Raw genomic sequence first — 18399 nt, forward strand, 5'->3', positions numbered from 1 at the left:
ACATGACAAACTCACACAAACAATAATAAGACAATTATGGCTGAACTTGAACCAAATACTTCTTTTCATCAAGTGAAAGAAAGAAAGCCAAGACCCAAAGTTGCGGGAGCATAAGCAATAAAAGATTTGTGAAATGGAGGATAAATTCAGCAAAATATATCAAAGTTGGAAGGAACAAGTCAGAGCAACACAAACCACTCAAGAGTGAATGAAATGATCAGGACTTGAGTCATATGATGGAGGAAGCTGAAGGGCTTGGGACACAAGTAAAAGAAACATTATGAACAAATGCAACCTAATTTAGCTCCATCTACTTACAGATCAGAAAAAAAGATTGATTCATGCACAGCAGTGACAGCAGATTCAATGGGATTAATGAAAGTAAGAGTGAGTGAAGACAAAATAAAAAAAAGATCTCCAAATGCACTGTTTGTAGTCACCACTCAAGCTGTACATCAGAACAATCAAGTATCAAAGCAAAAAGCACAACAGGCTGAAATAAAGATGGAGAAGGCCATTGGTGCACATGACACGAGCTTAAAAGAGTGGAAGATGAAAGGGATCTTCAAGTGATCCCTGCAATCTGAGGCAGATTCAGGTAATGCTCCAACAGACTACCATCAGTTTATATCAAATAAATTGTTCTATCTGAACAGCACAGAAAACACCAGATCTTATGAGCTGTGAAGTTAGACCCCTAAAAGGATATGACTGCTCTGGAGCTCTAGTGCCATGACATCTAATCACAGGGTGAGACGATGAGCCGCATGCCATTGAAACAGATGGAGCATTGTTGGAAGCTCTTCTTGCACTAAGTCCAAAGAGGTCACAGTGTTGTGCCATCGTACTTCCATTACTGACACCTGCCACTGTGATCAAAACTTTTAGAGACAAACACTGAAGAAAGGAGCATATCTCAAGATGAACCATTTCCAAAATTTCCTCATAAAGGAAAACACAAAAAAGATTCAGGCAATCTGGAAATATCATTTCCCTTTAAACCATGTCCTGAAAACAGGCGCCTGAAAGAGACATTTGACAAAATCCCAAATTTAACAGCGATAACATTAAATTTACGTAAGGCGTCTTTCAGGATGGTGAAGCAGAGATGGCTAAACAGTCAGCCCAAACCATGAAGATGTCGTGGTTTGGGCTTATCGCCCAAGAAAGCCAGACAAAATTAGGGTTGTGATCGATTGCTCTGCCAATCTGACACCAATCTCAGTCAATGCTTTGTAACTTGATCGAATTTCACAAATGGGCTGGCCAGAATATCCTGCAGATTTTACAAAAACACAATCGCCGTTTCCTGCGATGTTGAGAAAATGTTCCAGAAGTTCCATATAAAGAAAGAAGACAGACACTACCCACATATTTTGTGGTGGAAGAACAGCATTATAAGCACAGAGCCCACAGATTACCGCATGAAGGTTGATCTTTTTGGACTAATTGTCTTTTGAATCATCCCATGCCTACGCAAAATATGAATGAAGTACTTTGTTGCCCAATATGAAAATGAATTTTCTGAAACTGCCAGATTGATAAAGTGATTTCTACATGGATGGCAGTTTCATCTGTGTAGAGTCTGCAGAGAAGGTCATCAAAATGATCAGGAAAGGACAAATTGCGTGCAGCAGAGAGAGAGAGAGTGCATCTACATATTTTAATCTCAAACAGCAGAGAAGTCTCTGAGTCCATCCCTGCAGCTAACCGAGCCACTGGAGCACAAAGTGTGGTTACGGTGAATTAACAGACCAGAATATTTTAGGAGTAAAATGGAATATCAACAGCGGCACTTACAGCACGACAGCAACCGTTAACCTACAGCCAGATCTACAGTGGCTGTAGATGTAATTCTGATTGGCACACATTACGTTAGAATGGCCCAAAGGCCAAACCTTTTGGGCCATTCCAAGGCAAGAAAATTTATGTTCACAAACGCTTTGCATCCAGTCTGACTATGCTTGAGCCCTTTTGCCAAGAATAATGCGTAAAAAAGTCACAAGAAACAAACAGAAGAAGTCAAACTTGTCGTAAAAGCAGACGTAAAGCCGAGGGCCCAGGGCACAGGGCAACGGCAGGTCAGAACAGAGACAAAGAAAGAAGTCTGTGACCTTTTTCTCCCCAGATCCTCCCCTTTACATCGAGGTGAGAACCTCCCGTTAACAACAGGACAGACCCTCGGTCAAACATCTCTTAGCTGCTTCACACATGCAGCAGCTCTTCTTAGAGAACGACAGGGAACAAAACGCAGAAAGAAACATTTGTTTAATGAGCCATCCTCATGCTGTCTATTTTTTTTTCCCCTTCTCCCATTCAGCCTCTTCTCCTGCCATAGGCTTGCCCTCAGGTCAGCTCCCCTAACAACACCATCAAACCCCGGCTCCACCGACGGCCGCAGCTCCATTCACCACAGAGATTTATGATCTGTAATAGTTGGGAAATGGACTAGAGGTTGGGCTGCCCTAAGGGGAGGCTGCAGACTTAAAATCTCCAAAAGAAAGGGGAAAAAAAGAAAAGGGTCAGTACAAAAGGCTCGGCTGAGGATGGGGGAGCTTATGGGCTACTAAGAAACATTTTTAAAGTTGCCATCTGTTTTAGTGTCCCCTACAAAAAGCAATGTAGATCTTATTAATATTTCCAAATCTGTGCTCTTTTGAGACAATATAGCATGCTGGGTGTTTTCGTAAGCATTTTAATCAGGCAGTGAGCCAGTCAGCTGTCCAATGATCCGTTTTCAGTGGTGAAAACTCCCACCAGGGCAGCTTCTTCTTCGTAATCCTGTTTCCATAATCCTCAGAGAGCAGCAAGAAATAAATAAACAATCCCTGCTCTTTAAGATCAGCGCCTGTTTCCTTTTAAGGTAAGGGGAGAGGAGAGTAGTTTCACACAACATTTTTGCAGCTGAGGAAAACCTGACATCTAGAAAAGACAGATCAGGAAGCTAAAGAAGTGTGGTGTGTCCACCGAATTACAAACCATTACTTTTAATGGTTTCAATTAGGACTGGCACATAAATTGATTTTATCGATTAATCGAATTTGCCATTTATGAAGATTTAATTTTGGGGAAAGTTTTGATTTTTTTTCCCCTCCTATCCGCGAGTTTTACATGCATGCTTTTAAAGTTTGCATTTAAATTTAGGTTAACTTCCAGAAGAGATGGCTGAAATAAAAGGTTGGTGTGAATTTTTTTTGAGGTTAAGCGTAATTCTTATCAGTGACAGTTAAATGGACTCAACCTACAAATCGGCAATATTATGAAAATATTTCATGATTATTATTTTTATTTATTTACTTACATTTTATCACGATTCCCCAACAAAATTTTATATTGCAAAAAAATAAATAAATAAATAAAATCACTCCACATCCTGAGATGCAAATGCTTTTAAGCATGCTGCAAACACATGGTTGCTTTAAATTACATTTTCATCTCAGGTCATACCTTCTCTCTGTATTCTTAAATAAATGTGAATATTTTTGGAAGCAAGTTGTTCTTAGCTTTGAACATCATCTGTGCAGTTTTAAACTCCACAAAATCCATACATTTCATAAGTTGTGATTTTAGGAGACCAAACATTTTGTTCCATCCTTATTGCTGGTTTTTGTATTGTGCATTTTTTTTTGTATGTGTTGCACCGGACTTCAACACTATAATCTAAATAAGGCAGTAACAGTAAAGCGTGTGAGTGTGTCAGGGAGAGGTTATACCCTGCAGCCTGCGTACACATTGGATCAGCATTCTCACCGCTGTGTGAATGCTGATGCAGAGATGCTGCTGCAAGTGGCTTTAATGCAACTTGAAGCCTTCTTTGCATGTTTGTAAGGTCCAAATAAAAAGTTCAGCTACATTTAATGTTTGTTTCTCTCAGGTCTCTCAGTGCGCTTAAACTACAGATCAACAGTATGTGCAAATTAACACCCACATAGTTCCTAATGTACTTATACACCAATATCCTGTTTTGCTCACTGACTCTTAAGATGTAACAGGATCCACAACCTTCTGATTGCAGGTGACAGCTGCTTCCAACAAGAACAGCCACCCCTACATATTGCTCGAGTCAGGATTTAGAAACACTAACTGGGGGTTATAAAACCTATTGTTTATAAATTCAGTTAGTGAATTAACTGACCTGCATTCAGGGAAAGAACTGTTGCTAAGCAAAAAAACTGGAACTTCTTTGGGGGGAAAAAGCACCTTTGGTTTGCAAAATACATGACAAATTTATTGTTGGTGCAACATCACATTACACAATGTGCATTTCTCAAAGAACTGCCTGCACTGCAATAAATATTATATTAGCTGATTATTTAAGTAGTATGCATTTCTAAACCTGTAATACCTTTGGTGAGCCTGTCTACTGCCGCATAAAAGTCCAAGAAACTTGAAGTTGCTTCAGTGCCAAAAGAGAAGACCTTCTTTGATGAAACTTTGTTGGCGAGATGGAAATGTTAAATATTGCAAACATTTTTCCAGTAGCTGAACAGATGGCTCATTATCTGGAGGTCTATGTTAGTTGTAATGCTAAAGTAGAAAGACATAAATACATTTATTTACTGCAAGCCAAATCCCTTTTGCAACACTAGCAGATTTTGGAGCACATCATGTGTTTTTCTACAATTTTACAACAAAATGATCATTTTTACGTTTTTCAGCAACACTTTTGAAAGATTCTTGTGAACTGATTAAAGGCACCAACAAAGATGTTTCATGGGGAACATTAACAAAATGTTTCTGTCAGATTGTGTTTGAGTTTTTAAGTATTAATAAAAATGTTCTTTTTGACAAAATATTAAACATGTAAATGTGATTCAATGGACTGTAAATGACCTTTAACTAAACTGAGATCAACCACAATGTTATAACAGAACCGTAGAATCCAGAGGTGGCGAGTTATATTTACTCATTCACTCACTTAGAAAACATTTTAATGGGAATTTACTTCTAGATACAGTTTTACTCCACCATACTTTTAAATTGAACTTGAGCAATATTAATTTAAAGTAATGGTACTACATAATATTGGTCATTTTAATGCTGCTCTTTAGTAATATAGTAGCATTTAGTAAGAAGGGTACAAATTTTGGCTGCTCTACCCACTGCTGGTAAAATCTGAGAGCACCAGAAGTCCAGTTTTCTTCTTTTCACCAAATTGCAGCAATAAATAAGCCTTTTACTACCCTGCAGCAAACAGGTCTCCAAGGCGCTGGGCAGACTTGTGTGCTTGAAAGGCATTGCCATCAACACTGAGAGGAACTGTTACATGTTTTCTGAAATTAAAAAACAAACAAAAAAAAAAACATGCAAAGTAAACTTCAAGAAACAAGAAAATCAAATAATAAAAGAGAGAGAAATACACAATTTAGCCATAGCCTAGAATCTACTAGTGTATTCAAATCATTCCAAAAGGTTCTGGAAGACAATCATTTCCATTTACAGTTATGTAATATGCCATTTTAGATTAGACACCGAAAGTAATTGCTCTTTCAAATATTTCATTTTTCTAGAAACAACTATTTGCCTTCTTACGCCCAAACCATGAAATTCCACGGAACAATTATGCTGCTATGATTCTGTGCCAGAACAAATCCAACATGGCTGTATTAAGACAACAAGACAAAGTCTGAAAATGAATAATTTCTGACTTCACAGTCACCCTACAGTCAGCCACAACATTGTGTGGCTGAATGTAGCAGCAATCCTTGTCCTCAGTGAACTCAAATGGAAAAGGTCAAAATGAGTTTCCCAGAGTGAGTTTCAATTTGGGAGCAAGGGATGCTGAAGGATTTAGTGCTGGGAGGAACTCTAAACTGAGGTACTGGATTTTAAAGCAAGAAAGACAGTATCCCTTTCAAAACTGACAAGTCAAATGTATTTTTGCTGCGATACCAAATATGCCACAAAATTTTAGGGTTAAAAACCAAGGACCGCCTTAGGTACGGTGCTGCGGAAAAACTTGTTCTACTGTTTTTGCTTCTTACACTTAAATGTTTCACATCATCGAAACTTGTTGATGTCATAAAAAAACCTAAGTAAATACAGAAGGCAATTGAAATGCTGATTTTAATAATCAAGGGAACAGATCTATATGAACACCAAAACAGAACCTGCCAGACAACATAAAGTAAACTAAAACGCATGTTAATGAGGCACTGAAGATAACAGGCTCGGCTCTGAATGTTATATTTTTTTATGCTGTTAATCACTGCATTTAAAGAAAAATTGGTATGGACAGGTCAAAGCTTTATAAATGGGAAAATGGGAGATGGGAAGTTAACGTTCAAAAACTTCATTAAATAATCATAAATATAACATCTGGTCTTGCTTTCATGCCACTGCAGTGTATTTAATTCAGCCCTTTATGAAAGTACACCGAGAAGAGCACTGCAGCAAAAGTTGGTAAAACATCCCAGCAGAGAAGCAAAGACCCAAAATGACATTCATCTTCACTGCTTTTCTTTGTGCATTGTGTAATGTGGCTTTGCCCTTCTCACAGCTGGCCACTTCAGCACTTTGGCCCAGCTTGCTGGCTCTGGCTGCAGCGTCCTGTAAGATGACACAGAGGGGACAGACAGGGAGCGGGGATCTGGGTGAAAGCTAAGCACTGTCGCTCACCTTGAGCCTGTCGGGCAGACCCTGCAAAAGGTTGCCATCACAACAGCAAAACAGTCAGGGGACTGGAGAGTGACTAAATATCTACAAGACACACCCGATAAGCAGTTGCGATTTCGTACTGTGAGCAGATTTTACAGATATAACATTCTCTCTGAAACAAGTAAAGATGTCAAAGTGTGAAAAGGGCATCCAGAAAAAGCAGACTGCATTTCAGCTTCGGCGTGGGTGAATAGGAAGCAGTGGAGAATGCCATTACCTTTGAATTATGCATTCCTGCCATTCGCTTGTCTACAAAACTGTCTGCCACAACTACTCAAGGGAGGCAAGAAGGCGGAGGAGTAAACAAGGAGACACTAGAGGAACAGTTTGTTTAAAATAATGCTTCACCGACAGCTGAGCACATAATGAGACGCTGGGCTGCAAACAGGCAAATGATTTAAAATATGAATCCAGTAAAATATGTTCCAAAGCATATCTAGCACTGGGGGAATATGCCCTGGAAGTTTTTCCCGTGTTTTGGTTGTCACCATCCCGTCTGTCTCATAAAGAGTTTACCTGTTCTGCAAGGAAAACAGAACATAATTATGTAATTTAGTAACACTGCAGGTTTTTCAGCATAAACACCCAAAGCAGCGCAATAATCCAGACTAGGCCACTGAAAAACCTTCAACTTTTCAGCCGTTTAGAAGTGAAATCTGAACCTAGGACCATTGTTGTTCTGCGTAAACCAAGTGAGATTCACCTTAAGGTTCTCAAACTGATGGCAGATCCTGAAGCAACAAAGCAGTCAGACCATCACACCACCTCCATCTTTGACTGTAGGTATGATGATCAAAAATATTACTAAATGCAGCTACTGTGTGCAGTTTAGCAATATAAAACACACTCCATTCAGTAGGCGGTGTCCAGAAAACACCCATTTCAACTGGGAATGTTTTTCAAGGTCAGTATCTGTGCTTGTGACACCATGATGCTGCACCATGCAGCCACAACCAGTTACCTAAAAAAGAAGTAAAATATATATTTTTAAATCAGTTTTATCATTGTCACAATTGTATCAAATATTGTGATAAAATTCCATAAAAGTTCACATTGCCCATCCTTACTTTTCTGTCAGCAGTGGTTTTGGCTTGAAACTCTCTGATTGATGCAGTTTTTGCCTTGTTCTCTCATATCCACTGAATCACAAACCCAGACCTTAACTGAGGCAAGTGAGGCCTGCAGTGCTTTTTATGTAGTTATATATAGTTATCGGTTCTTTTGTAACTTTCTGAATCACATCAGATTCATAAATGCCATGGTGGTTCTCTTGAGTCCTAGCACCTCATAAATATCTTTGCAACTCATTCCAGTACATTGTACATCAACCACATCACACCAACGCAGAAGCAATCAAATATAATTACACCGAACAGTAGACACAAACCTTTTGAATTATTGATTGCGCAATGTAATTCTTGGTTTGTTGTAACATTAAAAATAAGCGTGGAGCAAAAGGAACTGACAGTAACACTCTGGAAAATAACAAGCAGAAAATATGTTTCTGTTTTTCTTTTGGTTTAGCTAACTGAACGTAGACATGTCTAAAGTAACACTGCACACTGGCTCTTGAGTTAAACTAAAACCAAACAGGCTTCAATCAGCTTGGCTTGGGTGAGAAAAGAGGTCACACAGCCAGCATAAAAGCAAAACGTTTTATATTTTTCAACAGGAGTCAAACCTGAAGGGAAACAAACGTTGGAGAATAAGAGGAAGGCATTCACATTTAAACCAGGATTATTTCATAAAGGGATACAGTCTTAACCCAACCTCCTTAAATATCCTCACTACGTCGCTCATAATGGCGTACACACACACGCACACACACACACACACACACACGCATTCGCATATATGCACATATGGGTGTTACCACACCGCAGAGTCATCCAGATTTCATGCTATGGCTGCTATAAGCTTTATGCATTCTGCAACCAATTACAGATAAACGACCACATCTTCTCGCTGCTGCCACTTACAGATCAACAGATCCAGCAGCTATTTTTACTTCAGCGGAGACTGTTTTCACACTCTGCCAACTGGAACTGCGCCTTTCATTAAGAGAATCTATTTAGAGCCGGGGAGGGGAGATGCAGGAGGGGGGGGGGGGGAGAGGGGGGGGATGAGCTCTGATTATATCTTTCCAAGAAAATCTTTAAGGTTCTGGCTGTTGTTCCATCGCAGCGCGGCCCAGGTAGCTCAGGACAGAATGAGGCATGGTGTAATTCCAAACTCATAAATACTGTTATCATCCTAAATTAATAATACGCAGCTCAGTGATGCCTCAAAGTGTTTATTGTTGAGTCATCGCCAAGGCTCAGCTGGTGTCAGTCGCTGACGGAGCTCTGGAAGAGCAGGTCAGCAAACAGTGAACCCACCATCTGTGTGTGTGTCAGTGGCAATTAGGCTGATAAGTACATCAGCGTATTAAAATAATGTAGATAAAAGAGAGACGAGGGCCCGTTTACAGCTGAAAAATAATACACCTCACTGATTCCCTAATTTGAAACGTATTGCTCTGTTGAAAGGTAAATAATTCTCCTTACCATTTGACCAGATGTTTCTGGTAGAATCTATACGTTGTAAAGTAAATGAATTAAAAGTAAACACTTTGTGCCCAATGCAAGCCAATTAAAAACCCATGGGGTTACCTACCTTGTTGCTTTGTAAGTGATATTTAAACAAACTATTTTAATGCAAATTTGCCTGATAGTTTGTTTACAATTAAAAAAAAAAAAAAAACGTTTTATCAAAATTGAGCACAATTTCATCTGGTATTTTGACAACATCACCACAGAGCAGATGCTATGCGTTACAGCTTATTTAATAAGCTTGCAGTGGAAGTTTCAAACTTCTTGTTTTAGCGGGGGGCTTTCCACAAAGCCAGTTCTAGAGCTGAAGTGGTTCGTTAGCACCTGTTCTACTGTTTACACCGTTAAAGCACCGGCACCGGAAAAACTGGTTCTGTCCTGAGCTGGAAAAGACTGAAGGACTCGAAGGTTGAACTCTATGTTGGTAAGTTGAAAGCTTAAGAAGGATTTAGATTTGCCAATAAATCTAATGTAAATGTTTTAGGACTTTGGAAGGAAACTGGTGTAACTGGAGAGAATCTACACACTATTCACAGAGAGAGAACAGGCAATCTAGGAGCTGTGAGGAAACTGCTAACCACCAAGCCAAGGAGAAACATCAGTGCTTTTGGTGAGGTTTATCTCTTACATTTATGTAAGTAAATATAATCAAAACAAATACACTTTGTTCTCACTCCAAAACACAAAAACACACCTTTTCTCCTTGATTTTTTTCGACAATGTTTGGGATCCTTTGACATTTAAAGCCTTCAGTTTCAGTTTGTCTGGAGCTGAAGGCAGTGGAAAAGATATCCCCTTACAGAGTCAAAAGAAAACTACGATCAGCGTCCCGGGCTGCTCTCCATGATCTCACTTTCTGCATGGCTTTGTCTGCAGCATGGGTAAAACTGACAGGGCGCAGCGAGACATCCTCTCCCTACACGCACGGCTAAACGCAGCTGCAGCTCCCCACTTACCCGTCAAATAGCAGCTACCTGGGAGGTGAATCCTACCTCTCGAGACAAATTGAAGACAGTAAGGCTCTACCAGCTAGACTACAAGAGGTTTAGCACAAATAAAATACAGCTTACGTTCGTTGTAGCTACAGATGACATGGAGCGATGACTGTAAATCATACAGTACAAGAAGCAACTGAATATGCTCTTCCAGACAACAATAGTAAAATACCAGCAAAACATTTATATGTGTGGCCTAAAGGGTCATTCTAGGATGACTGTGGCATACAATGCTTTTTTTTTTTTTTTTTAATATGCCACCGACCAAGAAATGAAAAGGGAAACACTTTCATTGAAAGTATGCAGCCATGTGAAAGTGTTTAATCTCTAAGCTCCTGGGGGCAAATGTCTGAGGGGATTTCAAGGTGGCGTTGGGAGCAGGCTGTCAACAGAAAGGCAGCTGGGGGCACATAGAGATGCAAACACGCAGATGGCGACTGAGCCCACAGTCAGACAGGCTAGTAGTTTTTAAGAATTAACAAAAAAAAAGAAAAGAAAAAAATCTTGGCACAAAACTGAGATTTTGTAAACCTTCCAAAACTGAATTCAAGTTTTCTTTAAGAATATAATTAACCACATTCAAAGTATTTCTGCTTGCCTTCCTGAAGGGGGCGCTAACGGAGGAGTCGTTTTAACCAATCAGCAGAGGGCTGATGGAGGAGCTGCATCTCCTCTTCCAACTGACTTTTTTTTTTTTTTTAATCTTAGAAGCAAATATTTATCTTAGAAGCAGCGGCAATGTCACACTGTGTGTGTCGTAGAAAAACAGGGTTTTCTCCAGAAGTAAAGCAAAGACAAAAGCCTACTGTGTTACTTAAAGAGATTATGGACAGTGTGGTTAGCAGTAGTATTTGTAAACAACAGTCTAGATTCCTATCTAACAATGAGATATCCAAGCGGCTGCCAGCATTTCTCTCCTGTCACAAAGACCAAAACGGTGAAGAGATAAACAGAGGAGCTCCCTGTTATCTGCTAACAGCTGCTATCTGTTGTCTTGACATCTTAACAGCTTTCCTTAAGAAAGTTTTGCCTGTCATTGCGTTTGATCTGATTCAAATACTAAAAGCATCCCTCTTATCAAATATTTTCCCCCAGGCTTTAAAACAGCAGTTATCAAACAAAACAAAACAAAATTAAAGAACAATCTGGACAAGATACTATTGCAGAATTACAGTCAAATTTCCAACCAAGTCAAATAGCTTCTTAACAATAACCAACTGCTTTGCCCTCAAAGTCAAAGTGTTAAATGATATCCAAATAAAAATTTCCTGTCTTCATTCGAATTAATAATAATAATAAAAAACTTCATACTGGAAATGAGTATTAAGTTGTCTTTCTTCAGTAACAATTTCCACACTGAAGAGTGCTCTGTTTAGCAGTAACCAGGAAGGTCCTCAATGGTATGTCAAGTGATCAGAAAAAGGTTGGACATTTGTCTTTCCTGGTTATCGGTCAGATCTAATCAAGCTGAGATCGGTTGGTTCCAGTCACCCAGCATCTCGGTGCATCTCTAGACTAAAATAGAACCAATTCAAACTCTGAGGCAGCCGAGTTCTCCAAGTGAAGCTTAGATGCCTTCTTAAATAACTCCTACTGCAGACTGCAAACAGCAAGATGTGGTTTTGACAAAGCCCTTCACCCGTGAACACGAGAAGCAGATGGGACAAAGAAATCTTGTCAAACATTCCTTAATTAACTGTCTTAGTCACAGTCAGGCAGGGAAACTCATCAGATGTTCCCTCCCAGGGAGCAAAACATAAGGCAGTTTACTCATTTTACATTCTGGTATAAACTTGCTGATCATGACAAAAAATAAAAAATAAACAATCTGACTCAAAAGCGTGATAGCATCTAGAAACTGGGTGAACGTTGTGTCATAAGAGTGATGCAGTGAGTAAGCCGACAGAGAAAGTGGAATCTAAAAAAGAACCTGTTCCTTGTTTGTGATGAAGCCATTATCTTTGAACAAGCTCACAACAGCTCCAACCTTTCCAGATTTGTGTGTGTGTGTGTGTGTGTGTGTGTGTGTGTGTGTGTGTGTGTGTGTGTGTGGAGGACAGACATCAGCTCCCTCATTGACTACATCTCCCCAGCTTCATTAGATGTTGTCTGCTTCTGTGCTTACTCTTGTTTGTTTCAGGAGATGGGGAACATGAATCGAAGCATTGAGGTTTGCACTCCTCAGAGGAGGGAAGCACTTACACAGCAACAAAATCCTCTCCAGGGACAGGAGAGAGGAGAGAAGGGGGAGACAGAACACAGCGACACAGCATTTCCATTTCAGCCTGTGACGCTTTGAAACTCAAATAAAACTCAGCCACACGGGAGTCGCTGAAAACGATATGAAGGCAAAGGGTTTGTATACAAATCAAACTGCCAGCTGAGTCACATGAACTGGCTACATATTTACAGCATTTAAGGTGCAGGACGGCTGGTGGTTTTTACACAATGTGTTGCCCTTATTATCATATTTTAACATAATACACTGGATCACTGCCTATATGCAGCTCAGTACTCACAGATTCACACAGTGGCAGATTTTTCTGTGGATCGTAACTCCAAATTATTTGCAGAATATTTGCCAATTAAAGATTTTTTTATTTATTTTTTTTTTTTTGCGGAGCACATTCAGTGCATCCATAAAGTATTCATGGAGCAACATATTTTCCACATTTTATTGTGATAAATTAATCTTTTGTCAAAATGCCAGAATTCTGCTAATGTTGCTGCGATCATATTTGAGGAATGAACTTGCTCTAGACTCGGGGCTCTCAAGCTTTTCTTTCCCATGGACCCCCTAAACAGAATTAGTGCTACAAAAAAAATCTAATTTTGGAATGCTTTTCTCACTTTTATTCAATAGTCAGTAATTATTACATTCATTTAGCATAAACACCTTCTGAATTTGCAACAAAGTCCTCCACAGCAGGGCTACTGGATGTTTTTTTTTTTTTTTTTTTTTAAAAAATTGTCCATTTAGCACTTGCTTGAAGAGCAGAGCAGATTGATTAATTTCACTGTCAACCAATCAGAAAAATTGGCTGCCAGTGACAAAAAAAATAGGATGATTAAATAATATACATCTTCCATAAAGCTTTCTGAGGACACTGAACAGCCCTCACCTTTAAAGAATTGTGATCTACTGCTAAAAAGCAGAACTGCAGCGGCGCAGAATGGAGCAGCATTAGGGCGGCGCACCCCACATAAAGAGGCTTTTTGTCCTTGATGCAACCTTCTTGGGTTCAGCTCCTGACCTCAAGACGTTTGTGGCAAATGTGTCTCTCATCCGTCTCTCTCTCTCTGCCGTATTTCATGTCCTGACCGTTGCTTTTTACGATTTTTATAAAATCGTAAAAACAGGAATGTTGTGGATCTGAATGGGAAGTATAGATCCATAACATTTATTGTCGCCACCAGAGATTGCCAGTAAAAGATTCTTTGCAGGAGTATATTTAATGCTTTACCGGGATATTTCCGCGAACAGGGCAACGGCCATGAATACAAAATATTACGGTTTCAAAACCACTAACATTTTTCATCGTACCATTAATACAGTAAGTCCTTTAAATGAGATGGAAAGAAAAGGGTAGAGCTGTTCTCAGGATGCACACAGCATGAAATACACTGATGCCCCACATGTTGCTGTTCAGTGCAGGAAAGCTGACTGAAAGGAGGTACCTTGAAATAATTTCTGTATCAGATACCAAAAAACTGAAAGGAAGAATTAATGTCACTTGTTCTTAAGAGTCACTGACTTTATGCTATTTCTAATTTCAGTAATTAAAAGTCACAACAACAACAAAAAAAACTGTCAGGACACCTAACCTTCTTGGTTCATATCTTTATCCAACCTCAGATAATCAAATAAAAATAAAATGTAAGAGAAGCAAAGGTATTATGTAAGTTTCCAGGATGGATGGGGAAAAAAAATAAATAAATAAAAAAAAACCTTGCTTTTCCTGATGTTCAGGAACTGAATGATCTTTGGTGATCATTCCTCCTGTCGCTTCACAGCAGCGGGGTGTCGCCAAGGTCGGCCCCTTGACAAATGGAGCAACTCATTGTGAGTGAGGAGGAGGAACAGAGAGCAAAAGAAGAGAAAGGACATTTGTAGCTGCCAGAGCGGCCAGCGACCTCGCCATTTGGACAAACCCGCGTTTTGTTTTGGGCCGACGCCCACTTGAGGAAACTCAAAGCCGTTCGGCACGCATAAAGATGGCGGCTTGAGGGGGCCCATTCAATGGCCATCCATAGAAAACTCTCCCTTACCAACACACACACACACACACACAGTCACAACATAATCCCAGGGGGACCTCCGTGCACCCCTGGAAGAGTGAGCCTGACACGAGCCTCAGATGCAACGCAGAACATCCCACCCAACCTCTGCACACACAGACTCACACACTGAAACACACCACACATTAATACATATAATTACCCTCAGCAAAAAGTAGGGGGCCCCATCTCAGGCCAGGCAGGTGCTGCAGCAGGCCCACACAGTGATAGCTGTGCATAAATAAGTGCGTGTGTGTATGTGTGTGTGTGTGACAGTGGGGGGCTCGTTTGCCGTCTGTCAGTTCAGCCGGCTGCTTGCGTGATCATTCGGTCTCTGTTTCTCTTCTCCTGGGGTTTCTTGGCTGTTTGCGTGCATCTGCATGCTGTCATGTGTCTCTTACAAGGCAGGCCTGACTCATAGATCAATGCATCCAGTATTATGTGTCGTCCTAATGGCATTATGGGGTCACTGTGAGCGAGCGACACACCCTCGGCCCCCAGCGTCCTCCCACTCTGATCCTCCTGGCTTTGACAGAGATGTGGCCTTGTTACATGTTGTGCCATGATTGCTACCCAGCAGGCGAGGGATTTAGAGCCGGCCTTGGCAACATTTCAGTCTAAAAATACAATCGATTAATCAGCCCAAATGAGAAACTGGCACTTCCATATTCACACTTGCTTTCCATATAGATAAAGTTTAGCATACAAAGAAGCTTCAGTGGATTGGTTTAAGGATCAGCAGAGTTATGAATACATTGAGTTTTTAGTTATTGTAAAATCTTTCCACTTCATGTTTATGTTGGACAATACACTTTGAAGTTAAAGCTCATGCAACATAAAGAGTTTCTCCTATCTTGTGTTCTTGTCTCGTCATGATGCTGTTTGTTCACCAACAGAACATAACAGCTGGATTTATATTGAGAACACATTAGGATTCTAGCAATGAATTAGACGTCTTCTGAAGGCAGTTTGTTGGTCAGAATTTTATAGTGGGTATCAGAGATACAAATAAAATCTGAAAAGTGTGGTGTGAGACATTTTGAAATGCATATTATGTCATGAAATACCTTTAAGCTTGTAGTTGCAAGGGTCAAGGGGTACTTTTGCTTGTATAGGTTAGAGGTTACACACAAACACACACACTAGGGACAAGTAAAGCATGCATATCACTTAAACTTTGCATTCCTTACCTGGTCAAACAGAGATTTCCATTGCTGAGACAGGAAAAGCAAAGACAAGAGAAGAGCAAGTGAAGGTGAAAGTGAGAAGGAAGGAAGAAAAACTCAGGTGCCAAAGATGGCTGGCGCGCCTGTTTGAAAATGATGCACACCACCACACACACACAAAAAAAACCCTAATTTATCTAATGGTCTTAATATTAAAAGGAATGCAGCAGTTTTACAGCAAGTCTGTTTGAAAATGAATAAATTCTTATAAGCCTATGCCAAGAAGCAATATTCCAACAGTTCAGTCATGACATAACAGCGTCCTTCAGAGTTTAATTTGCACTCTATGTAATCCAATTAACGGACACCGGGGTTTCTGACATTACAGATGTGAGTACTGTGCAGACTTACTACTTCTTCTGGAGCTACGGGAAGGACGTCGGTACTCTCCAAAACCTCGATCTCCTCGCCCTCTGCGTGGGCAGCCACCGCCGGGGAGATGTTCACCGGAGCCTCCCGGGTTCCGCCGGTCATCCTCGGGCTGCTCTCCTCCATACATCCACTAGATCGTACCAAATGACCCCAGATACAGATGGTTCCTCCCCATCTCCCTCCTCGAGAACACAATGCATCAAACGAGCGCGCGCTCCTGTTAAGGAAAGTTGATCAAGTTTAGCAGGAGTTGAAGCGTAAAATGTCCTCATGTGGTGGTTTTCTGTCAGCGGTCCAAGTTTCAGAGGCACATTCTGCAGCGACTCTTTTCACTCCGAGAGAAAAGCGACGCAGGAGGAGCAGCGGAGCGCGGATCCATCTGGAGGAGAAACAATTACATCATCAGCTGTGACAGCGGGACGGAGATGACAAACGGGCCCGGGGCTGACGAACACGCTCTCATTTGGATTGATCCGCGCACGAGAGGGAGCGAGGGCCCGACTTCAAGCGATGTGCGCACGCGGCAGACTTGCGGGGAGAAGTTCGGACACGCGCCAGTTTTTTTGGTGCGTCATGACACCTGGCGCGCGGTCTGCTTTACAGAAAGAGAGAGAGAGAGGGACGGAGAGGACGAAGCTCTCCGGGAGGCAGGGAGCAACACTCCGACCGAGTCCGTCGAGACGCTGCCTGGGTTCGGCTTCAGGAGATGAAGCGGCTCCGCTCCGTTGCGCATACGTCCTCGCAGGAACGCAGAGGGATGGAGAGAACGGGTGGAGGGGGAGGAGAAAGGAGGGAGAAATCGAGGGATTACTAGCGATTCCTGATGAGGGGCTCCGGGTGTCTAGCTCAGCAGCTGACTGTAACTCATTGGCAGTATACAGAATCTTGCTAAAGCATCCACAACCCTAAACTTTTTCACGTTGTGTCACGTTACAGCCAACTTTAATGGATTTTGTTGGACTTATGTGTGACAGAGCAACACATTGCAACAATAAAAGTATTTTCAAATAATTTTCTGGAATTAGAATCTGAAAACGGTGGCATGCATTTGCATTTGGCATCCGTGCCCTTATACTCCCCAATATAAAAGCCAGTGTTAGCCTTCAGATACTATCTAATTACTAAACAGAGGCCACCTGTGTTCCAGCTGTTCTCTGAAGCTCTCAGAGGTAGAAAACATGAGCGAGGATGTGGCGTCATGAAAACCAAACACAACAGGCAGGTCAAGGAGAAAGTGGTGGAGAAGTTTAAAGCAGGTTACAAAACAACAGTCAGTGTTTTAAACACCTGGTGGAGCACTGTTTCGTTCATCAATTGAAGAAAGGAAACAGTTCATTGCAGCTGCAAACTGAGCCACACAATATTTTAAATTCTACTAGGGGTCAGCAATCTGGAAGTGATAAACTATAAAAAGTGACGTCAGTGTTGGACTTGTCCTTTCATCTATACTTATTTTAATACCTCAGCCATATTAGGACGGTATAAGCAACAACTGAAACTGACCTACAGTATTTGGCAATTATTTACCTGAGAATTAGACTTGCTAGTTCTGATCTAAATAACAAATTTCCTTATTAATTGCCTTCGACATTTAGTTATCAATAGCCAAACCATTGCTGCTCAACAAAATCATTTTGTGGTTGTAACGTGACAGTGTGAAAAAGTTTAGAGGGGTTCGAACACGTTTGCAAGCCAGTGTAGTTCAATAACTTGATCAGTTTAAGATGTTCAACTCAAAAGCCTCTTCATTCACACTTGATGTCTGGTTAACGCTTCCTATTTCTGCCCACCAATAACACAAAGCATGCACACTTCGATTAAAAGGCACAAAGTAGGGAGTGTCGAGGGATGCAGGTGAAGTTCCTGATCATTCCAGGTTTGAAACTGATCCTTCCATCACTGCTGTACCAATGCACCATTAAAGACAAGCACCCACCTATTACCTGGAGAGACATCAAACACACTTAATAGATGGGTGGAAGGCACGGTATGAGAAGGCAGCATGTGTGGTCTATGTCAGTATCCTGTGGTAAATCGCTCTGCTTCAGTGTGATTGCATTGCCATGGAAACAATAGAGTTAAGGTATATACGTCTACCCTTTAGAGATTTTCATTCTGGTCACTATACAGTGACACATCAAAGCCAGGCAACTCTTTTGCTTTTGATGAAAACTTACTTTGGCTTCAGCTTTAACCAGATTTACACAAATAATTGCCGTGTGATGTTTATCTATGAAATATTTGCACAACACATTTATATGGCTTCAGAATAACAAAAGC

General features: G+C 40.8%; 1 protein-coding gene across 2 annotated transcripts in view; it reads right to left on the bottom strand.

The window, feature by feature from the left end:
- Positions 1–17450, bottom strand: part of rhbdl3 (rhomboid, veinlet-like 3 (Drosophila)) — a 50837-nt gene extending 33387 nt beyond the window's left edge. The window contains exons 1-3 of one of the 2 annotated variants that reach the window (XM_015053424.1): positions 16573–17450; positions 16099–16498; positions 15712–15735 (exon numbers count right to left, since the gene is read on the bottom strand). In XM_015053424.1, the coding sequence (XP_014908910.1) occupies positions 15712–15735; positions 16099–16242 (168 nt within the window). In that variant the 5' untranslated portion in view covers positions 16243–16498; positions 16573–17450. Of the gene's footprint in view, positions 1–15711; positions 15736–16098 lie in introns of both variants that reach the window. The other variant, XM_015053426.1, reaches the window with a different exon arrangement.
- Between the last annotated feature and the right edge of the window lie 949 nt (positions 17451–18399).

The sequence above is a fragment of the Poecilia latipinna genome, unplaced genomic scaffold (genome assembly GCF_001443285.1).
Source record: "Poecilia latipinna isolate Pla-1442-1.1 unplaced genomic scaffold, P_latipinna-1.0 Scaffold1178, whole genome shotgun sequence".
Taxonomy (NCBI): domain Eukaryota; kingdom Metazoa; phylum Chordata; class Actinopteri; order Cyprinodontiformes; family Poeciliidae; genus Poecilia; species Poecilia latipinna.